General features: G+C 45.9%; 1 protein-coding gene across 1 annotated transcript in view; it reads left to right on the forward strand.

Moving 5' to 3' along the window:
- The window catches only part of cadm2b (cell adhesion molecule 2b), a 367,808-nt gene that overhangs the window by 72,565 nt on the left and 275,592 nt on the right, over positions 1-19,651 (forward strand). Inside the window, exons 3-4 of the mRNA XM_060832840.1 lie at positions 7,485-7,637; positions 18,254-18,391. Coding sequence (XP_060688823.1) covers positions 7,485-7,637; positions 18,254-18,391 — 291 coding nt within the window. The remainder of the gene's footprint in view (positions 1-7,484; positions 7,638-18,253; positions 18,392-19,651) is intronic.

A 19,651-nucleotide genomic window follows, 5' to 3' on the forward strand; every position in this document is an offset into this window, starting at 1 on the left:
AGTCTGCTTTCCCTCAGGAGTAGGGACGTTTCTCAAAGTCAGTGTGAGGGACTGTTGAAGTCTTCATTTGGAAAGCTTAGGATAAACCCCTCGAGGCCCAAGAGCATGGATTGGTGAACAGTTTCCTCTGACCAACATGGCTGTATTTTCCAAGAATGTAGAACAGCACAGGACCAGGCCCTTCAGCCCACCATGTCTGTGCTGACCATGGTGCTATTCTAAACCAACCTCATAGGTCTGCATGTGGTCCATAGCCCTCTATTCTCTGAATTTTCATGTGTCTGTCTGAATGCCTGTTAAATGTTGCGATGATATCTGCTTCTTCCAGCTCCTCCGCAATGTGTTCCAGACACCCACCACCCTCTATGTAGAAAACCTGCCTCGCAAGTCTCCTTTAAACTTTCCCCCTGTCACCTTCAACCTATGCCCTCCAGTATTTGACATTTCCACTCTGGGAAACAGACTCCGCCTATCCATCCTATCATTATTTTATAGACCTCTCTCAGGTCCCCCTTCAACCTTCAACTCTCCAGTGAAAATAATCCACGTTTGTCAGACCCCTCCTGATACCTAATACTCTCCAATCCAGACAACATCCTGGTAAACCTCTTTCTCTCCCTCTCCAAAGCCTCCACATTCTTCCTAGAATGCTGTGACCAGACCTGCGCACAGGAACTCCAACTGTGGTCGAACTAACGGTTCATATAGCTGCAAGGGTTAGCAGGGAGAGTTGATGAATATCACGCGCTTGTCCGTTTGGAAGGATTTTACTGAGTGTTTTGCTGAGCCTGTGAAGGCAAACTGATGAGAGAAGTTCAAACCCTTTGGATGGCAGGATGGTGGGAACGTCGAACGCACTGCTTGAAAAGGCAGAATCCTCACAACACAGAAAAATCATTTCTTTCTGTCCTTGAAATGCTGTAACCAACACAGCTCCAGAGCAAGAGGAAAGGTATGATTGGTCTGGCCATCTCCCTGCCAGCCAGTGTGCTGACTGGCTTCCTTGTCCAAAGTAAATCCCCACGGCTCTCTGATAGTTTGCTGCTGGGAGCACAGGCCAATCACAGTAAGTGCTTTATTGCCTGGGTTACCAAATAGAGGATGAGGTTTCTGAAGGAAGTCTACACCATGTGAGCAACTTCCAACCGTGAGCAACCTCACACTGTAAGGTCCATCTGTGATTACAGTATCATTTCCATGGCAACATCTGATTACAGAATTTTTACAGTGCAGGCCATTCAGCCCATTGTCCCTGCACCTAGAACATAGACCGTTACAGTGCAGTTCAGGCCCTTCATTCTTTGATATTGTGCCGACCTGTGAAACCAATCTAAAGCCCATCTAACCCACACTTTTCCATTTTCATCCATAAGTCTATCCAATGATCATTTAAATGCCTTTAAAGTTGGCGAGTCTACTACCGTTGCAGGCAGGGCATTCCACACCCTACTACTCTCTGAGTAAAGAAACTACCTCAGACATCTGTCCTATATCTATCACCCCTGAATTTAAAGCTATGACCCCTCATGCTAACCATCACCACCCAAGGAAAAAGGCTCTCCCTGGCCACCCTATCTAATCCTCTGATTATCTTATATATCTCAATTAAGTCACCTCTCAACCTTCTCTCTCACGAAAACAACCTCAAGTCCCTCAGTCTTTCCTCGTAAGACCTTCCCTCATACCAGGCAACATTTCCTCTGAATGCTTTTCAAAGCTTCCACATCCTCCCTGTTATGCGGTGACCAGAACTGCACATAATATTCTAAGTGTAGCCGCACCAGAGTTTTGTACAGCTGCAGCATGACCTCATGGTTCCAAAACTCAACCCTTCCACTATTAAAAGCTAACACACTGAATGCCTTCTTAACAACCCCTTTATAGCCTGAGTGGCAACTTTCAAGGATCTATATGCATGGATACCGAGATCTAATCACTCTGCTCATCTCCACTAACAATAATCTTACCATTAGCCCAGTACTCTGTATTCCTGTTACTCCTTCCAAAGTGAATCACCTCACACATTTCCGCACTAAACTCCATTTGCCACCTCTCAGCCCAGCTCTGCAGTTTATCTCTGTCCCTCTGTAACCTACAACATCCTTTGGCGCTATCAGCAACTCCACCAACTTGAGTATATCCGCAAATTTACTAACCCATCCTTCTGCGCCCTCATCCAGGTCATTTATAAAAATGACAAACAGCAGTGACCCAAAACAGGTCCTTGTGGTACACCACTAGTTACTGTACTCCAGGATGAACATTTCCTATCAACCACCACTCTCTGTCTTCTTTCAGCTAGCCAATTCCTGATCTAAACTGCTAAATCACCCTCAATCCCATGCCTCCATATTTTCTGCAATAGCCTACCATGGGGAACCTTAGCAAACACCTTACTGAAATCCATATACACCCCATCAACCGCTTTACCCTCATCCATCTGTTTGGTCACTTTCTCAAAGAACTCAATAAGGTTTGTGAGGCACAACCTACCCTTCATAAAACCGTGTTGACTATCCCTAATCAACTTATTCCTTTCTAGATTATGAATCCTATCTCCAAAACTCTTTCCAACACTTTACCCACAACCGAAGTAAGGCTCACTGGTCTATAATTGTCAGGGTTGTCTCTACTCCCCTTCTTGAACAGGGGAACCACACTTGCTATCCTCCAGTCTTCTGACACTATTCCTGTAGACATTGATGACATAAAGATCAAAGACAAAGGCTCAACAATCTCCTTCCTGGCTTCCCAGAGAATCCCGGGATAAATCCCATCCGGCCCAGGGGACTTATCTATTTTTACAATTTCCAGAATTGCTAACACCTCCTCCTTGTGAACCTTAATCCCAGCTAGTCTCATAACCTGTATCTCAGTATTCTCCTTGACAACATTGTCTTTTTCCAGTGTGAATACTGACAAAAAATATTCATTTAGAGCTTCTTCTGTCTCCTCTGACTCCACACACAGCTTCCCACTGCTGTCCTTGACTGGCCCTAATCTTTCTCTAGTCATTCATTTATTCCTGATATACCTATAAAAGCCTTAGGGTTCTTGTTGATCCTATCTGCCAACGACTTCTTATGTCCCCTCCTGGCTCCTCTTGGCTCTCTCTTTCGGTCTTTCCTGGCTAACTTGTAACTCTCAAGCACCCTAACTGAGCCATCACAAGTCACCCTAACATAAACCTTCTTGTTCCTCTCGACAAGAGATTCAAATTCCTTAATAAACCACTTAGACTCCCTTTCTCGACAACTTCCTCCCTGCCTGACCGGTACATACTTATCAAGGACATGCAGTAGCTGTTCCTTGAATAAGATCCATGTTTCAATTAAGCCCATCCCCTGCAGCTTCCTTCCCCATCCCGTGCATCCTAAATCTTGCCTAATCACATCATAATTACCTTTCCCCAGCTGTAACTCTTGCCCTGAGCTATAGTATTCCCAGTCAATATTTGGAAAGTTAAAGACCCCATGACAACTACCCTGTTACTTACATTCCTATAGAATCATCTTTACTATCTCTTCCTCAACATCTCTGGAACTATTCAGAGAAAGCTCCCAACAGGGTGACCTCTCCTTTCCTGTTTCTAACCTCAGCCCATACTACCTGAATGAGTCCTCAAACATCGTTTCTGCCACTGTAATACTGAACTTGACTATCAATGCCACACGCCCCCCTCTTTTACCATCTTCTCTATTCTTATTTAAACATTTAAATCCTGGAACCTACAACAATCATTCCTGACCCTGCTCTATCCATGTCTCCGAAATGGCCACAACATCGAAGTCCCAGGTACCTATCCACGCTCCAAGTATACCAACTTTATTCCAGATGCTCCTGGTATTGAAGTAGACACACTTCAAACCAATGTCTAGCTTGCCAGGGCCTTCTTACAACATTGAAACCTAATTTCTGACCTCACCCCTCTCAACCTCCTGTACACTCGAACTACAGTTCAGGCTCCCACCCCCCTGCCCCCTCCTGAAGGACATTAGCAAATTTCCCCTCCAGGATATTGGTACCCCTCTGTTCAGGTGAAGACCATCCTGTTTGTAGAGGTCCCACCTTCCCCAGAATCAGCCCCAATTATCCAGGAATCCAAAACCCTCCCTCCTGCACCATCCTTGCAGCCACGTGTTCAACTGCTCTCTCTCTCTCTCTCTCTCCCTATTCCTTACCTCGCTAGCACATGGCATGGGCAACGAACCAGAAATAACAACTCTGTTCTAGCTCTCAGCTCCCACCCTAGCTCTGCCTTGAATCCCCACCTCTCTTCCTATCTATATCATTGGAGCTTCTTGGTGGACCATGACTTGGGGCTGCTTCCCCCTCCCCCTCAAAGATCCCAAAAACACAATCAGAGACATCACAAACCCTGGCACCTGGGAGGCAACACACCAACGGTGAGACTCTCTCATTCCCACAGAATCTCCCATCTGTCCCCTTATCTATGGAGTCCCCAATGACTAATGCTCTGCTCCTCTCCCCCACTTCCCTGCTGAGCAACAGGGACAGACACTGTACGAGAGAGCAGTACCTCATGGCTTATCCCAAGTAAGCTGCCCCTCCCCCAACAATATCCAAAACAATATACTTGTTATTGAGGGGAACAGCCACAGGGGATCTCTACACTGTCTGCCGGTTCCTTTTCCATCCTCTGACGGTAACCCATCTATCTTTTTCCTGTACCTGAGGTGTGACTATCTCCCTGTAACCCCTCTCAATAACCCCCTCAGCATCCCGGATGATCCGAAGTACATCCAGCTCCAGCTCCAATTCCCTAATGTGGTTTTCAAGGAGCTGGAGTTGGGTGCCCTTCCCGTAGATGCATCAACAGGGACACTAGTGGTGACCCTCACCTCCCACCTTGTTGATTATTTTCTGTCAATCTCCTGTCTTTCCCCATCCCCCACATACCATTTCTGTCCCAATAACCATCTAGTACCCCACTTCACTGGAACCTGCCCCTACCACACCTCCAGGCAGCACATTCCAGGCCCTAAGCTTGCTGGGTGAAAAAGCTTTTTGCACATCACTTTATATGGGCAGCACAGTGGCTCAGTGGTTAGCACTGCTGCCTCACAGCACCAGGGACCCGGGTTCGATTCTAGCCTCAGGTGACTGTCTGTGTGGAGTTTGCACATTCTCCCTGTGTCTATGTGGGTTTCCTCCCACTGTCACAAAGATTTGCAGGTTAGGGTGGATTGGCCATACTAAATTACCCAGAGTGTTCAGGGATGTGTTGGTTAAGGTGCATTCGTCAGGGGTAAATGTCGAGTAGTAGGAAAGTGGGTCTGGGTGGACATGTTGGGGCCAATGTCCTGTTTCCACACAATAGGGATCCTATGATTTATGCACCACTTGCTTTTGATCGTTTTACGAGTGGGAACAGCTTCTCCTGATCTACTCCATCCAGCTCACGATCGTGAATTTGAAAAGCTCTATCAGATCTCCTCTCTGCCTCCTCCTCTCCAGGAAGAACTGTCCCAAACTCTTCAATCTATCCTCATCACTGAAGTTCATCACCCCTGGAACCATTCTTGTAAATTATTGCTGCTCCCTCTTCCTTATGCAGTTGCATCTTTCCGATAATAGTGTCCACAACTCAAGTAAAAAGTGAGGTCTGCAGATGCTGGAGATCACAGCTGAAAATGTGTTGCTGGTTAAAGCACAGCAGGTTAGGCAGCATCCAAGGAACAGGAAATTCGACGTTTCGGGCCAGAGCCTGATGAAGTGCTCTGGCCCGAAATGTTGAATTTCCTGTTCCTTGGATGCTGTCCACAACTCAACCCAATATTCCAGGGGAGGTTGAACAAGGATGTTGGAGAAGATCGATATCACCTCCATGCTCTGTAGCCCATGTCCCTCAGAACAAAGCTGAGGGCACTGTATGTTTTATGATCTGCTGACTCCACCTGTCCTTTCCATTTGAGATTAATGACCATATTCAGAATGTTTATTAATCGTCACATTAAGAAATTGATGATCAGGTTTCCCTTCTGCCCCTTTTCTGTTCGATGCGTTCCCATAGAGAGGGAGTAAAGGGGGGGTTCCATCAGCAATAGGCCCCTCCTGTGATTGGGGTGCATTATGAATCCAGTATCTTTGGTTTAATTTCCTTTTTGATAGGCTCTATTACCATTTTGAAAATTGAAACAAGTGTTCCCTGTTTTAAAGGTACACAAACCATTGAGTACAGGAGTTGGGAGGTCATGTTGCAGTTATACAGGACATTGGTTAGGCCACTTTTGGAATACTGCATTCAATTCTGGTCTCCTTTCTATCAGAAAGATGTTGTGAAACTTGAAAGGGTTCAGAAAAGTTTTACAAGGATGTTGCCAGGGTTGGACAATTTGAGCTATAGGGAGAGGCTGAACAGGCTGGAGCGTCAGAGGCTGAGGGGTGACCTTATACAGGTTTATAAAATTATGAGGGGCATGGATAGGAGAAATACGCAAGATCTTTTCCGTGGAGTGAGGGGGTCCAGAACTAGAGGGCATAGGTTTAGGGTGAGAGGGGAAAAATTTAAAAGGGACCTAAGGGGCAACATTTTCACGCAGAGGGTGTTACATGTATGGAATGAGCTGCCAGAGGATGTGGTGGAGGCTGGTACAATTACAACATTTAAGATGCATCTGGATGGGTATATGAATAGGAAGGGTTTGGAGGGATATGGGCCAAGTGCTGGCAAATGGATCTAGATTAACGTAGCATATCTGGTCGGCATGGACAAGTTGAACCGAAGGGTCTGTTTCCATGCAGTACCTCTCTATGACTCTGTCTAAGACAACAGTACATGGTGCATTTATAAAGTGTTCACATTAAAATGTCAACAATGCATTCCAGCCCCTTGTAGCTGCAGGCAACTGGGAAAGTGTGCCGGCTGTAACCATGTTCTTCCTATGAGAGAGCACCATTTGACAAAGGCTAGACATAAAGGGAGATGGACCCACACTGACTTTAGGCCATGGTTTCTATCGGACAGCATTGGTCAACCCCCTTCCGAAAGCCTTTGCCTGTGCCTGGGGAATGTGGCTGCTGGGGCCACGGAAGGGAAAGCGTATTATTTTGGACATCAATTCATGAAGCAATAGTCAAAGTAGGAACACTCTGTCTAAAGCTGCTTGTGTCAGGGGGGAGTTGATGGATTAACATTGGCTATTATTCCAGAAACATTGAATAAAAAAGGCCTCATTGTGATAGCAGCAATGTTCAGATTAATGATCAATTTTAATCAACCTTTGTCACCAGAAAGACTGAGAATACCTTTCCATAATTCCAATGACAGCAGCTGCCTGAGAGGTGCTGGTGCTGTGAGCATACAAATTAATTTCTTAATCTGTGTTACAAACTGACACTGCGCAATAAGGTCAACTCTCTCAGCAGTTTAGGAAAAATAGGATCTTTATTGTTTGTTATTCTTGCTAATTAATTTGTCTAAACACAACAAACAGTTATTGTGTCTCCCGTGTTTCCTGCAGCTCTGAGGGATAACCGGATTGAGCTGGTCCGATCCTCATGGCATGAACTCAGCATCAACATCAGTGATGTGACTCTGTCAGATGAAGGGCAATACACATGTTCTCTGTTCACCATGCCTGTGAAGACTGCCAAAGCCTTTCTCATTGTGCTCGGTGAGTATTACCAGCCATTGACGTACACAATCACAGCCCACAGCAACACACTGTGCGCCTGTGTGCCGCGGTTTCTATCTCATACCAGCCTCCTCCCTGTACCTCCCTCATCTCATCTCACAATCAAATCCATCTATTGCTTTCTTCCTCCAATCCCTGTTTATCCAGATCCCCACGATTCATCTCAGTGGCTCCCCGTGATAGCAAACTCCATACACTTCATCACTCTGGCTGGAGAAGAGTTTCCCCAAAATCCCTTTTCGATTTAGCAGGAACTACCTCATATTGGTGGAGTTTCCCATAATTGAAAACAGCTTTGTCATGTCTATCCCCAAATATTTGGGGGTTTTCTCTGACTGGCTGCTGTCTGAAAATGTTTCATGATCAATGATGTCCTTGCTGAAGTGTGGTCACTGCTATGACGTAGGAAACTGAGCTGCCCAATTGTGCACAGCACGCTCCCACAGAGAGCAATGTGATTAAAACCAGACATTACCTGAGGGGTAAATATTCACTTGGACACTAGACAAAACTCCCGGGCTCTCCCTCAGGGTCTGTGGAATCTTTGACATCCACTTGAGGAGGCCAACAGTTTAAACGTGAAAACTGACCCCTCCGACCGAGCAGCGCTCCTTCTGTCCCACTGAAAAGTCTCTGCACATCCTGGAGCTAAATAAACACTAACCAGATCCTGTAGGAGAACCAGTTTAAAGCAGTTCCCAAGATGTACCTTGCTCTATCTCAGTAAACCTAGCTGATGGATACAAAGTGATGTGACCATGTGAGGAGGGTCATTCCTGTCCTGTCGGTCAGCTCAAAGCTGGGAATCCCTGCACAGTACATTACCTTGAACTGAATTGATTGGTAGCGTTCTGAGGGATCAGTCATTGTCCATTCCCCTCTGTTCCCAGTGAACCAAACCTGGAAAGTGGCTTCCGAACACAAAGATGTAGCTCTTGTCTTTTTGCAATTAAAAAAAAATTATTAAGCTGTCCTGAGAAGCTGCAGTGCAGGTACTTATCCACACTACGATGTAATGTTTATCATGCACTGACATGAATTAGAGTCATAGGGATGTACAGCATAGAAACAGACCCTTCGGTCCAACCCGTCCATGCCGACCAGATATCCCAACCCGATCGGGTCCCACCTGCCAGCACCCGGCCCATATCCCTACAAACCCTTCGTATTCATAAACCCCATCCAAATACCTCTTAAATTTTGCAATTGTACCAGCCTCCACCACTTCCTCTGGCAGCTCATTCCATACATGTACCACCCTCTGTGTGAAAAAGTTGCCCCTTAGGTCTCTTTTATATCCTTCCCCTCTCACCCTAAACCTATATCCACTACACCTCCAATTTTCGTGTCATCTGCAAACTTACTAACTGTACCTCTTATGCTCGCATCCAAATCATTTATGTAAATGACAAAAAGTAGCAGACCCAGCACCGATCCTTGCGGCACTCCACCAGTCACAGGTCTCCAGTCTGAAAAACAACTCTCCACCATTACCATCTGTCTTCTACCTTTGAACCAGTTCTGTATCCAAATAGCTAGTTCTCCTAGTATTCCGTGAGATCTAACCTTGCTAATCAGTCTCCCATGGGGAACTTTGTCAAACGCCTTACTGAAGTCCATATAGATCACATCTACCGCTCTGCCCTCATCAATCCTCTTTGTTACTTCTTCAAAAACCTCAATCAAGTTTGTGAGACATGATTTCCCACACACAAAGCCATGTTCACTATCCCTAATCAGTCCTTGCCTTTCCAAATACATGTACATCCTGTCCCTCAGGATTCCCTCCAACAACTTGCCCACCACTGAGGTCAGGCTCACCGGTCTATAGTTCCCTGGCTTGTCCTTACCACTCTTCTTAAACAGTGGCACCACATTTGCCAACCTCCAGTCTTCCTGCACCTCACCTGTGACTATCGATGATACAAATATCTCAGCAAGAGGCCCAGCAATCACTTCTCTAGCTTCCCACAGAGTTCTCGGGTACACCTGATCAGGTCCTGGGGATTTATCCACCTTTATCCGTTTCAAGATATCCAGCACTTCCTCCTCTGTAATCTGGACATTTTGCAAGATGTCACCATCTATTTCCCGACATTCTATATCTTCCATATCCTTTCCCACAGTAAATACTGATGTAAAATATTCATTTAGTATCTCCCCCATTTTCTGCAGCTCCACACAAAGGCTGCCTTGCTGATCTTTGAGGGGCCCTATTCTCTCCCGAGTTACCCTTTTGTCCTTAATATATTTGTAAAAACCCTTTGGATTCTCCTTAATTCTATTTGCCAAAGCTATCTCATGTCCCCTTTTTGCCCTCCTGATTTCCCTCTTAAGTATACTCCTACTGCCTTTATACTCTTCTAAGGATTCACTCGATCTATCCTGTCTATATCTGACTTATGCTTCCTTCTTTTTCTTAACCAAATCCTCAATTTCTTTAGTCATCCAGCATTCCCTATACCTACCAGCCTTTCCTTTCACTATGACAGGAATATACTTTCTCTGGATTCTTGTTATCTCATTTCTGAAGGCTTCCCATTTTCCAGCCGTCCCTTTACCTGCGAACATCTGCCCCCAGTCAGCTTTTGAAAATTCTTGCCTAATACCGTAAAAATTAGCCTTCCTCCAAATTAGAACTTCAACTTTTAGATCTGGTCTATCCTTTTCCATCACTATTTTAAAATAGTAGAGTTATGGTCGCTGGCCCCAAAGTGCTCCCCCACTGACACCTCAGTCACCTGCCCTGCCTTATTACCCAAGAGTAGGTCAAGTTTTGCACCTTCTCTAGTAGGTACATCCACATACTGAATCAGAAAATTGTCTTGTATGCACTTAAGAAATTCCTCTCCATCTAAACCTTTAACACTATGGCAGTCCCAGTCGATGTTTGGAAAGTTAAAATCCCCTACCATAACCACCCTATTATTATTACAGATAGCTGAGATCTCCTTTCAAGTTTGTTTCTCAATTTCCCTCTGACTATTGGGGGGTCTATAATACAATAAATGCAGTTTAATTTATTAGTCCTACCTTGTCCCTGCCTGCCCTGACTGTTTGATTCACCTCTGTTATCAACTGTTCTCAGATTGATCTCTTTCCTCACTATCTCCCTGGGTCACACCTCCCACCTTACTCATTTAAATCCTCCCAAGCAGTTCTAGCAAATCTCCCTGCCAGTATATTAGTCCCCTTCCACTTTGGGGGCAATCTGTCCTTCTTGTACAGGTCACTTTTACCCCAAAAGAGATTCCAATGATCCAAAAATGTGAATCCTTCTCCCATACACCAGCTCCTCAGCCATGCGTAGCACTGGGAGTAATCCAGATATTACTAACCTTGAGGACCTCCTTTTAAATTTCTGCCTAACTCTCTGTAATCTCCCTTCAGAATCTCAACCTTTTCCCTTCCTATGTCATTGGTTCCAATGTGGACAATGACCTCCTGCTGGCCCCTCTTCCCCATGGAACATTCTGCACCCTCTCTGAGACAGCCTTGATCCTGGCACCAGGGAAACAACACACCATTCTGCTTTTTCTCTGCTGGCCACAGAAACATCTGTCTTCTCGAACCTTCAGTTCGGAATCAACCAAAAAAATCTCTGATACCCTACTTTAGGTAAATTATAAGCTTGAATTGGCGACTGGTAAATGTAATTTACTTCGGTCTAGATTAAGGGACAGTGCACATCTAATGAAAACAAATTAAATGTGACATTCAATTGATACAGAAATATGTAAAATGTAATTATCCTGTGGCAAGAAAAAATGAAACAAACAGAAAGAGGGCTGTTTATTGAAAGGTGACAATTTGAAAAATAAATTATTTTACTACTTCAGTGAAACCTACAGACAGATCTATCTTGTTAATTACACCTATCTCTGATACACAACTAAACAGCCAATATCTAACAAATTACTGCTGAGGGAGTGACAGAGTGCTGGAAAAACATGGCACAGTCCACCATCAGATGGTTTCACACAAAGCTTCAACATGTTTCTGGCGTTCATACAGACTATTAACCAGTTTACTGGGGTCCACACGGAGAGTTAACTGATTTACCAGGGTCCCCACACTGTTTGTGAGGCTTGGTTACAGAGGCTAATCTTCTTTGGGATTATCTGTCACAAGGAGCATCATAAGGAACAGGAAATTCGACGTTTCGGGCCAGAGCCCTTCATCATTCCTGATGAAGGGCTCTGGCCCGAAACGTCGAATTTCCTGTTCCTTGGATGCTGCCTGACCTGCTGTGCTTTAACCAGCAACACATTTTCAGCTCTGATCTCCAGCATCTGCAGACCTCACTTTTTACTACAAGGAGCATCATCTCAAGGTGAGGCTGACACTAACATTAGAAATCATTGCTTGGTCTGGGACAAGAAAGGAGAGTTCCCATTGGATAACAGCACAGGAAGAGGTGACCCAGGCCCCTGCATTCCTAAACCCTCATCCCTTCACATTCTTTGCAGTCCTCCTATTAAAAGGAAGTCCAGTTTCCTTTCAAAGAATCATAGATTGGCACATTAGCGAGAATGGCTATTTGCCCCCTGTGCCTCTTTAAGGGCAGATGTCTGAGTGTCAAAACCCTGATGGTTTCTGTATGCTGCCTCACTCCACTGTCTTCCCCACCCAGCCCCAGAGTCTGGTCCAGTTAGTGACAGTGGTCAGGCTCAGGGCCAGCTGCTCAAGAACAGGGCGTTAAGTCAACTATCAACGAGCCAGAGAGGAGAGTAGGACCAAGGATTAAAAAGGAGACAGTGAGGATTGCAGATACTGGAGATCAGAGTCGAGAGAGTGGTGCTGGAAAAGCACAGCAGGTCAGGCAGCATCCGAGAGGTAGGAAAATCAATGTTTTGGGCAAGAGCCCTTCATCAGGAATGAGGCAGGGAGCCTCTGGGCTGGAGAGATAAATGGGAGGGAGGTGGGGATGGGGGGGAAGGTAGCTGAGAGTGCAATAGGTGGATGGAGGTGGGGTTAAAGATGATAGGTCAGAGAGGAGGGTGGAGTTAGGGTAAAGGTGATATCCACCTATTGTGCTCTCAACTACCTTTCCCCCAGCCCCATGCCCCTCCCATTTGTCTCTCCCCCCCCCCCCGAGGCTCCCAGCCTCATTCCTGATGAAGGGCTCTGGCCTGAAACATCGATTTTCCTGCTTCTCGAATGCTGCTGACCTGCTGTGTTTTTCCAGCACCACACTCCCAAGGATTAAAAAGGCCTAACTTTGAGATCATGTTCCTAAATTCCACTCCCTCCTGCCTCTACCCTGGGAGAGCAAACCAATTCATTTCACTCCACAGTTCCCACACACTTTATCCTTCAAATTATCTTTATCTGATTCTCTTTTGAAGATTCTCCTTGAATCTCCTTCCGGGCAGCACTCTCCACAAAAGCCCAAAATCTCCTCAACCTGATCGGCTTCGTCTTCCAGTTATCCTCAAACTCTTTTCTTGGAACATCAAGAATGGAAACTTCAGAAACCATGCCCACTAGAGCCCTTTCAGGATTTTAAACTCCTCTATCAAATCTCTTATCTAGCTCTGCTCTACGGAAAACAATTGCAGCTTTCCTGCTCTCTCCACAGTTACTGGTCTCTCTCTTCCCCAATCCCATTTGGTCAATTTCCCACACAGCCTCTCCTAGGCCTCCTTCCTCGTGTGTGGTTCCAGGATTGAAGACAGTACCCCAGCTAGGATGGAAGCTTTCACATCATTTTCTTGCTTTTGTATCCTCTCCATCAATTTACAATGCGCAGCTTGTCTTATTTTTACCGCCTCCTCAGCTTCCCCAGCCAAAGGCTTGTGTATACACATCCCTGAAGCATTATGTTCCTGCATTCCCTTTACAATTGTACCACTTTATTTTTATTGTCTGTCCTCATTCTCCAAACAAAAAGAATTATTTTACACTTCTGTCCATTAAATCTCACCTTCCATCTGTGTCTATTTCACCAGTCTGTTGTCTGCCTTCCTGAAGCCTATCACTATATCTATCCATTTTGTTCAGCAGATTTCCATGTCCTATTGTTCTCCCAGCGTTGAGACTTTGCCCTTTGCACACAAGGCCAGGCCATTTCTACACGTGGTTAATATTGGTTTGAAAATGCCAGAATCCTAAGGCAGATTCCTGGGAGATATTGGCCTGACACCCTACTCCCCCAACTTACTGAACAAGAGTCTGTCTAGCATTGCCTCAAAATATTCAAGGATTCTGTTTCCACTGCCGTTTCAGGCAGAGAGTTCCAAAGATTCAGAAAAAGTACTCTCCTCATCTCTGTTTTAAATGAGCAACCCTTGATCTTTAAACAGTGACCCTCGAGGTCTCGATTCTCCCAAAAGAGAATCCTTTCCACATCCCCTTGGTCAACTTCCCTCATGATCTGATATGTTTTAACAAGTTATGCTTATCTCCCTAAACTCCAGTGGATACAAGCTGAGCCTGTCCAAAATTTCCTCACAAGATAAACCTGCCTGTTCTGGGTTTTAGTCCAGTAAATCTCTTCTGAACAACTTCCAACACATTGGCATCCTTCCTTAAATGTGATGCCCAGTACTGTACACAGTGCTCAACGTGAGGTCCTACCACTACCCTGTGTAACTGAAGTATGATGTGGAGGTGCCGGTGTTGGACTGGGGTGGACAAAGTTAAAAATCACACAACACCAGGTTATAGTCCAACAGGTTTATTTGGAAGCACTAGCTTTCAGAGCGCTGCTCCTTCATCAGGTAGCTCCTGTTCCACAGCTACCTGAAGGAGCAGCGCTCCGAAAACTAGTGCTTCCAAATAAACCTGTTGGACTAGAACTTGGTGTTCTGTGAGTTTTAACTGAAGCATAACCTCCTGGCTGTTGGAGTCAGTCCAATTTACAAGAAATGATAATGTTCTGTGAGCTTTCCTGATTACTTGGTGTACCTGCACTCTGGTGTTTTGTAATTCATGCACAAGGACATACAGATCCTTCTATATCTCAGAGCTCTGTAATAACTTTCTATTTAGATAATCTGCTTTTTTTATATTCCACCAGCTAAAATCAACAACATCCCACGTTGTACTCCATTTAGAATTTACTTTCCCAGTTGTTTAATCTGTCAATATCCTTTTTAACCCCTTCGTGTCCTCCTCAGGCCTTACTTTTGTACCTATCTTTCTCTCATTATCTATTTGGCATATACCTTCCATCCCTTCATCCAAGTCATTCATATCAATTATAAACAATGGAGGTCCTCGCACCAATCCGTGTAACACACCACTCACTCTATCTTGCCAACCTGATCAGACCCATTTTCATTCGCTCTCTGCCCTCTGTCAGCCAGCTTTTATATTCTGTAATAACCTTTGATTAGTACAGGAGTTGAGAGGTCATGTTGCAGCTGTACAGGACATGAGTGAGGCCACTTCTGATATACTGCTTTCAATTCTGGGCTCCCTGCTCTAGGCAAGATGTTGTGAAACTCAAAATTCAGAAAGGATTTCCAAGAATGTTACCAGGGTTGGAGGGTTTGAGCTATAGGGAGAGGCTGAATAGACTAGGGCTATTTTCTCTGGAGCGTTGGAGGCTGAGTGACCTTATGGAGTTTTATAAAATCATGAGGGGCATGGATCGGATAAACAGACTAAGTCTCTTCCCTGGGGTGGGGGAGTCCAGAACTAGAGAGTATAGGTTTAGGGTGAGAGGGGAAAGATTGAAGAGATACTTGAGGAGCAGTGTTTTCACGCAGAGGATGGTGCATGTATATGAACATAAGAACCAGGAGCAGGAGTAGGCCATCCGGCCCATCGAGCCGGTTCTGTCATGACCTCAGCTCCACTTACTCACCCTCTCACTATAACCCTGAATTCCTTCACTGTCCAAAAGTCTATCTATGCCTTAAAGACATTCAACAAGGAAGCCTCAACTACTTCCCTGGGCAGGGACTTCCACAGATTCATAATCGTTCATGGTGGAGAAGTGCTTCCTCAGCTCAGTCCTTGATCTGATCCCCCTGGTTTTGAGGCTATGACCCCCAGTTCTGGAAAATTCTCTAGTGTGGCATTAGCTGCCGGAGGAAGTGGGTGGAGGTGAGTTCAATTACAGCATTTAAAAGGTTTGTGGATGGGTACATGAATAGGAAGGGTTTCAAGGGAGTAGGTCAGATTGGGATATCTGGTCAGCAGGGACAAATTGGACCGAAAGGTGTTTCTGTGCTACACAACTCTATAATTTCCTACAACACTGACATCAGATCAGAAAACTCCTCATTACCTGTTCAGTCTTAATTCCCTCCATCAGGTGTCTCCTGCAGTCTCCTGTGCTGTTGAGCATGCTGACCTCTAACCCTGCATTTGAGGAAGCTCTGCGTTGTGTTACATTCCCTCTTAGCTCTGGAATAACATCCCACCCATCTCCACCCCACAATCTCACTCTTCTCCTCCACAGTGGGGGTAGATTCTGAATTTAGAAAGCTGCTGAAAAACTCATTGTGATCTTTTATTAAGTTGATATATAAATGCACCATATTGTTGTTGTGGATAAAACAGTTCTTTATTACTTCTCAGTGATGTTAGTTTGTGACAATAGTGGCTCTGACATGACAGCATTTATTGTTCAGCTCGGAATAACCGCCTGGTGTGCACTCACACCTCATTACCAATGTCACAGTGTGTTTAAACGTCCCCCTACATCATTCCAGCAATGACAAACTGCACAGCACAGTCAGTCTGTGGGAGGAATTACAGGTAAAGCCGAACCCAGGGCTGAACACCCCTCCTTTCCCTCACAGAGCGAGGGGCAACATGGACCCTCTCATGCTCCCAGCGGCAACATTCAGTTTGTGGGGTGAGGGGATGGGGTTGAGGGGGTGGGGGTGAGGGCAAGGGGTAGGGAGAGGATTGGGGAGAGGGGTGTGTGTGTGAGAGGATGGGGAGAGGGGTTGGGGTGAGAGCAAGGGGGTGGGGAGAATGGGTGGGGGCAAGACGTAGGGAGAGGGAGTGAGGGTGAGGGGTGGGGAGAGTGGGCAGGGGTGAGGGGTTGGGGGTGACGGGGTAGGGGTGAGGGGGTGGGGAGATGGGCGTGGGTGTGAGGGGATGGGGAGATGGGCGTGGGTGTGAGGGGTGCAGCTGAGGGGGTGGGGGTGAGGGGTTTTCAGGACGTGGAGTTGTGGGGAGGGCTCAGTTTGCATTTTTGGGCCCCGACTGTGTAGCGATGGCAGCGTGAAGGCCAGGATGATTGGGTCAGGAGATTCTGTTCTGTATTTGTCAGTGTCCAGGCCCTGGGTTTATAACTTGTTCCATGTCCCACACTGGGGTACATGCAGCTTTCAGCATTCAAGCAACACCTCCTTTTTATTTAGTTTCTTTTGTCTATTCTGCAAATTTAATTAAAGGTGACAGCAGTTTGAAGGAAAGGCACTAATTCTCACTCAAGCAGCAGATTTTAAAAATTAAACCAACCCAACACCATTTTAAAACTACCAGCTGCACCTTAGAACACATAAACACTGAGGTGTAAGCTGCAGCCAGTGTGTAAAACAGTTTTCCAATTAATTGGCTGCAAATCAAACTAATTAAACTCACTGCATCAACCATTTGGTCCATTGTGTCTGTACTGGTTTTTGTAAACGTTGTCCCTTCAGTCCCACTCCCCCTGCAAATGGTTCACCTGAAATCATTATTCCAATGATTGCTGCTGCTTCACCATCATTTCAGGCCGCTCCGTGCCATTACTTTAATTAACCCCTTCAGTTGTGTTTTGATGCATGACTGGTGTAGGCGGAGAGTTAGATTCGATTCCCTACAGTGTGGAAACAGGCCCTTCGGCCCAACAAGTCCACACTGACCCTCTGAAGTAACCCACCCAGACCCATTCATGCACCTCACACTATGGGCAATTTAGCATGGCCAATTCACCTAACCTGCACATTTTTGGACTGTGGGAGGAAACCAGAGCATCCAGAGGAAACCCACACAGACGGGGGGAGAATGTACAAACTCCACACAGACAGTCGCCCGAGGCTGGAATCGAACCTGGGTCCCTGGTGCTGTGAGGTGAAAATGTGTTGCTGGAAAAGCGCAGCAGGTCAGGCAGCATCCAAGGAGCAGGAGAGTCGACATTTCGGCCATGAGCCTTTTTTCAGGAATGAGGAAGAAGGGTTCATGCCCAAAACATCAATTCTCCTGCTCCTTGGATGCTGTCTGACCTGCTGCGCTTTTCCAGCAACACATTTTCAGCTCTGATCTCCAGCATCTGCAGACCTCACTTTCCCCCTGGTGCTGTGAGGCAGCAGTGCTAACCACTGAGCCACCACGTCCTGCCTCTGTTGAAGCTGAGTCTCCTGGTTCAGAGGCAGGGACATCACCATATCACCACAAAACTCCTGTGATCCATTGCAGGACCACAGTTCCAAATGACAATTCCCCAGCCTCATTGCTGTGACTGGCTCAGTGTGAATGGAAAAGAAACTTCACCGGATGGGTTCGAACCCGTGCTCCTAGAGCCAGAGACCGGTGACATCACCATGACCCCAGCACCTCTCTCACTGCAGCTGCTGGTGCTCACTTGTTAGTACACAGCGTTGTTAACAGCTTTGCGAGAATATAACAGGACTCTGATTCTCTTGCAGGAGTTCCTCAGACCCCTGTAATAAGTGGTTTTAAAGGACCAGTTAATGAAGGAGACTTAGTGGATCTGACGTGTACCACAGTTGGAAGTAAACCAGCTGCTAACATCCGATGGTTCAAGGGTGATAAAGAGATTCAAGGTAAGTGTTTATCAGGACAGTGATAAACTGTGAAATGTGGATACTGTGTTGGACAGTTGTCCATTTGTGAGGGTGTGGGGTTCACACAGGCTGTCACGTTGCCATTCGAGGTGCTGGAGGGGGCAACAGCAGGATCTCTAACTCTGACTGACCCCCGAGATAGACCAGTAAAGGCCAGCATTCAGGAAGCCACTGGCATTGTGTCACTCAACAGGCCCAGTCTTGTAGTGGTGCTGAGAGGGTGATACCAAACTGTCCAATACCATTAGAGCACAAACCAGGCTCTTTCCAGCTGGCTCTGCTGGAAGGGATTAAGAGTGCGGTGAGTGAATCAGCTGTTCTCCATTTAATTGTGTTTTGGATTCCACCTTCCCCTCTCCCCTCCTCTTCACCTCCCCCCTCCTCTCCACCAGTAACCCTCAATTCTGCATCACCTACTGAGACAGAGTTTCAAAGTCTCACAACCCTCTGAGTGATAAAAGTTCTCCTCATCTCTGTCCTGAAAACACAATCCTGAATTTTACAACAGTAGCTCGTGATTCCACAGGAGGGGACATCCTTCCCACATCCCCCTTGTGAGGACCATTCAGGATCTGACACCCTTTGATCAAGTCTCCCCTCACTCTCTAAACTCCAGTGGGAACAGGCCCCGTCTGTCCAACCTTCCCTCATCAACAACCCACTCAATCCAAGATCAACCCAAGAAACCTCCTCTCAACCATCTCCACTGAAGTTTACATCCTTATGGATCTTGTTGTCAATACAGGCTGTTGTCATGATAACCAGAATGCCTGATGGGCTATTGTCATGGTAACTGGAGGTGCTTGATGGCTGTTGTCATAGTAACTGGAGTGCCTGATGGACTGTTGTCATAGTAACTGGTGTACTGCAAAATGCATTGTATTAAATTTAGTTTCCATTTAATAACTGATTGCAGTAAAATGGGAAGCAGAAAGTTTAATTCAGTTCTTTAAAAATAATTCTCTGGGTTATGAAAAATATGTTGTTTCCGTACTCTCCCAGGGGTAATGCAAATATTGAAAAATCAATATTTAGCGATAAAATCAACCCACACTGAAAACCAAGGCACTTGAATTGAGTGAGAAGGGGGAGCTGGAGACATCCATTTTCTTTCATTCCCTGAACATCCCAGTAACGGGAATTTAATTCAACCCATTACCGCTGAAGACTGACAAAACAATCACACCCGTTATCATTGAGATTGGTCTCGGACTCGACCTGTCTCAGGGCTAAAGGTGG

Source organism: Hemiscyllium ocellatum, chromosome 12 (genome assembly GCF_020745735.1).
Source record: "Hemiscyllium ocellatum isolate sHemOce1 chromosome 12, sHemOce1.pat.X.cur, whole genome shotgun sequence".
Lineage (NCBI taxonomy): Eukaryota > Metazoa > Chordata > Chondrichthyes > Orectolobiformes > Hemiscylliidae > Hemiscyllium > Hemiscyllium ocellatum.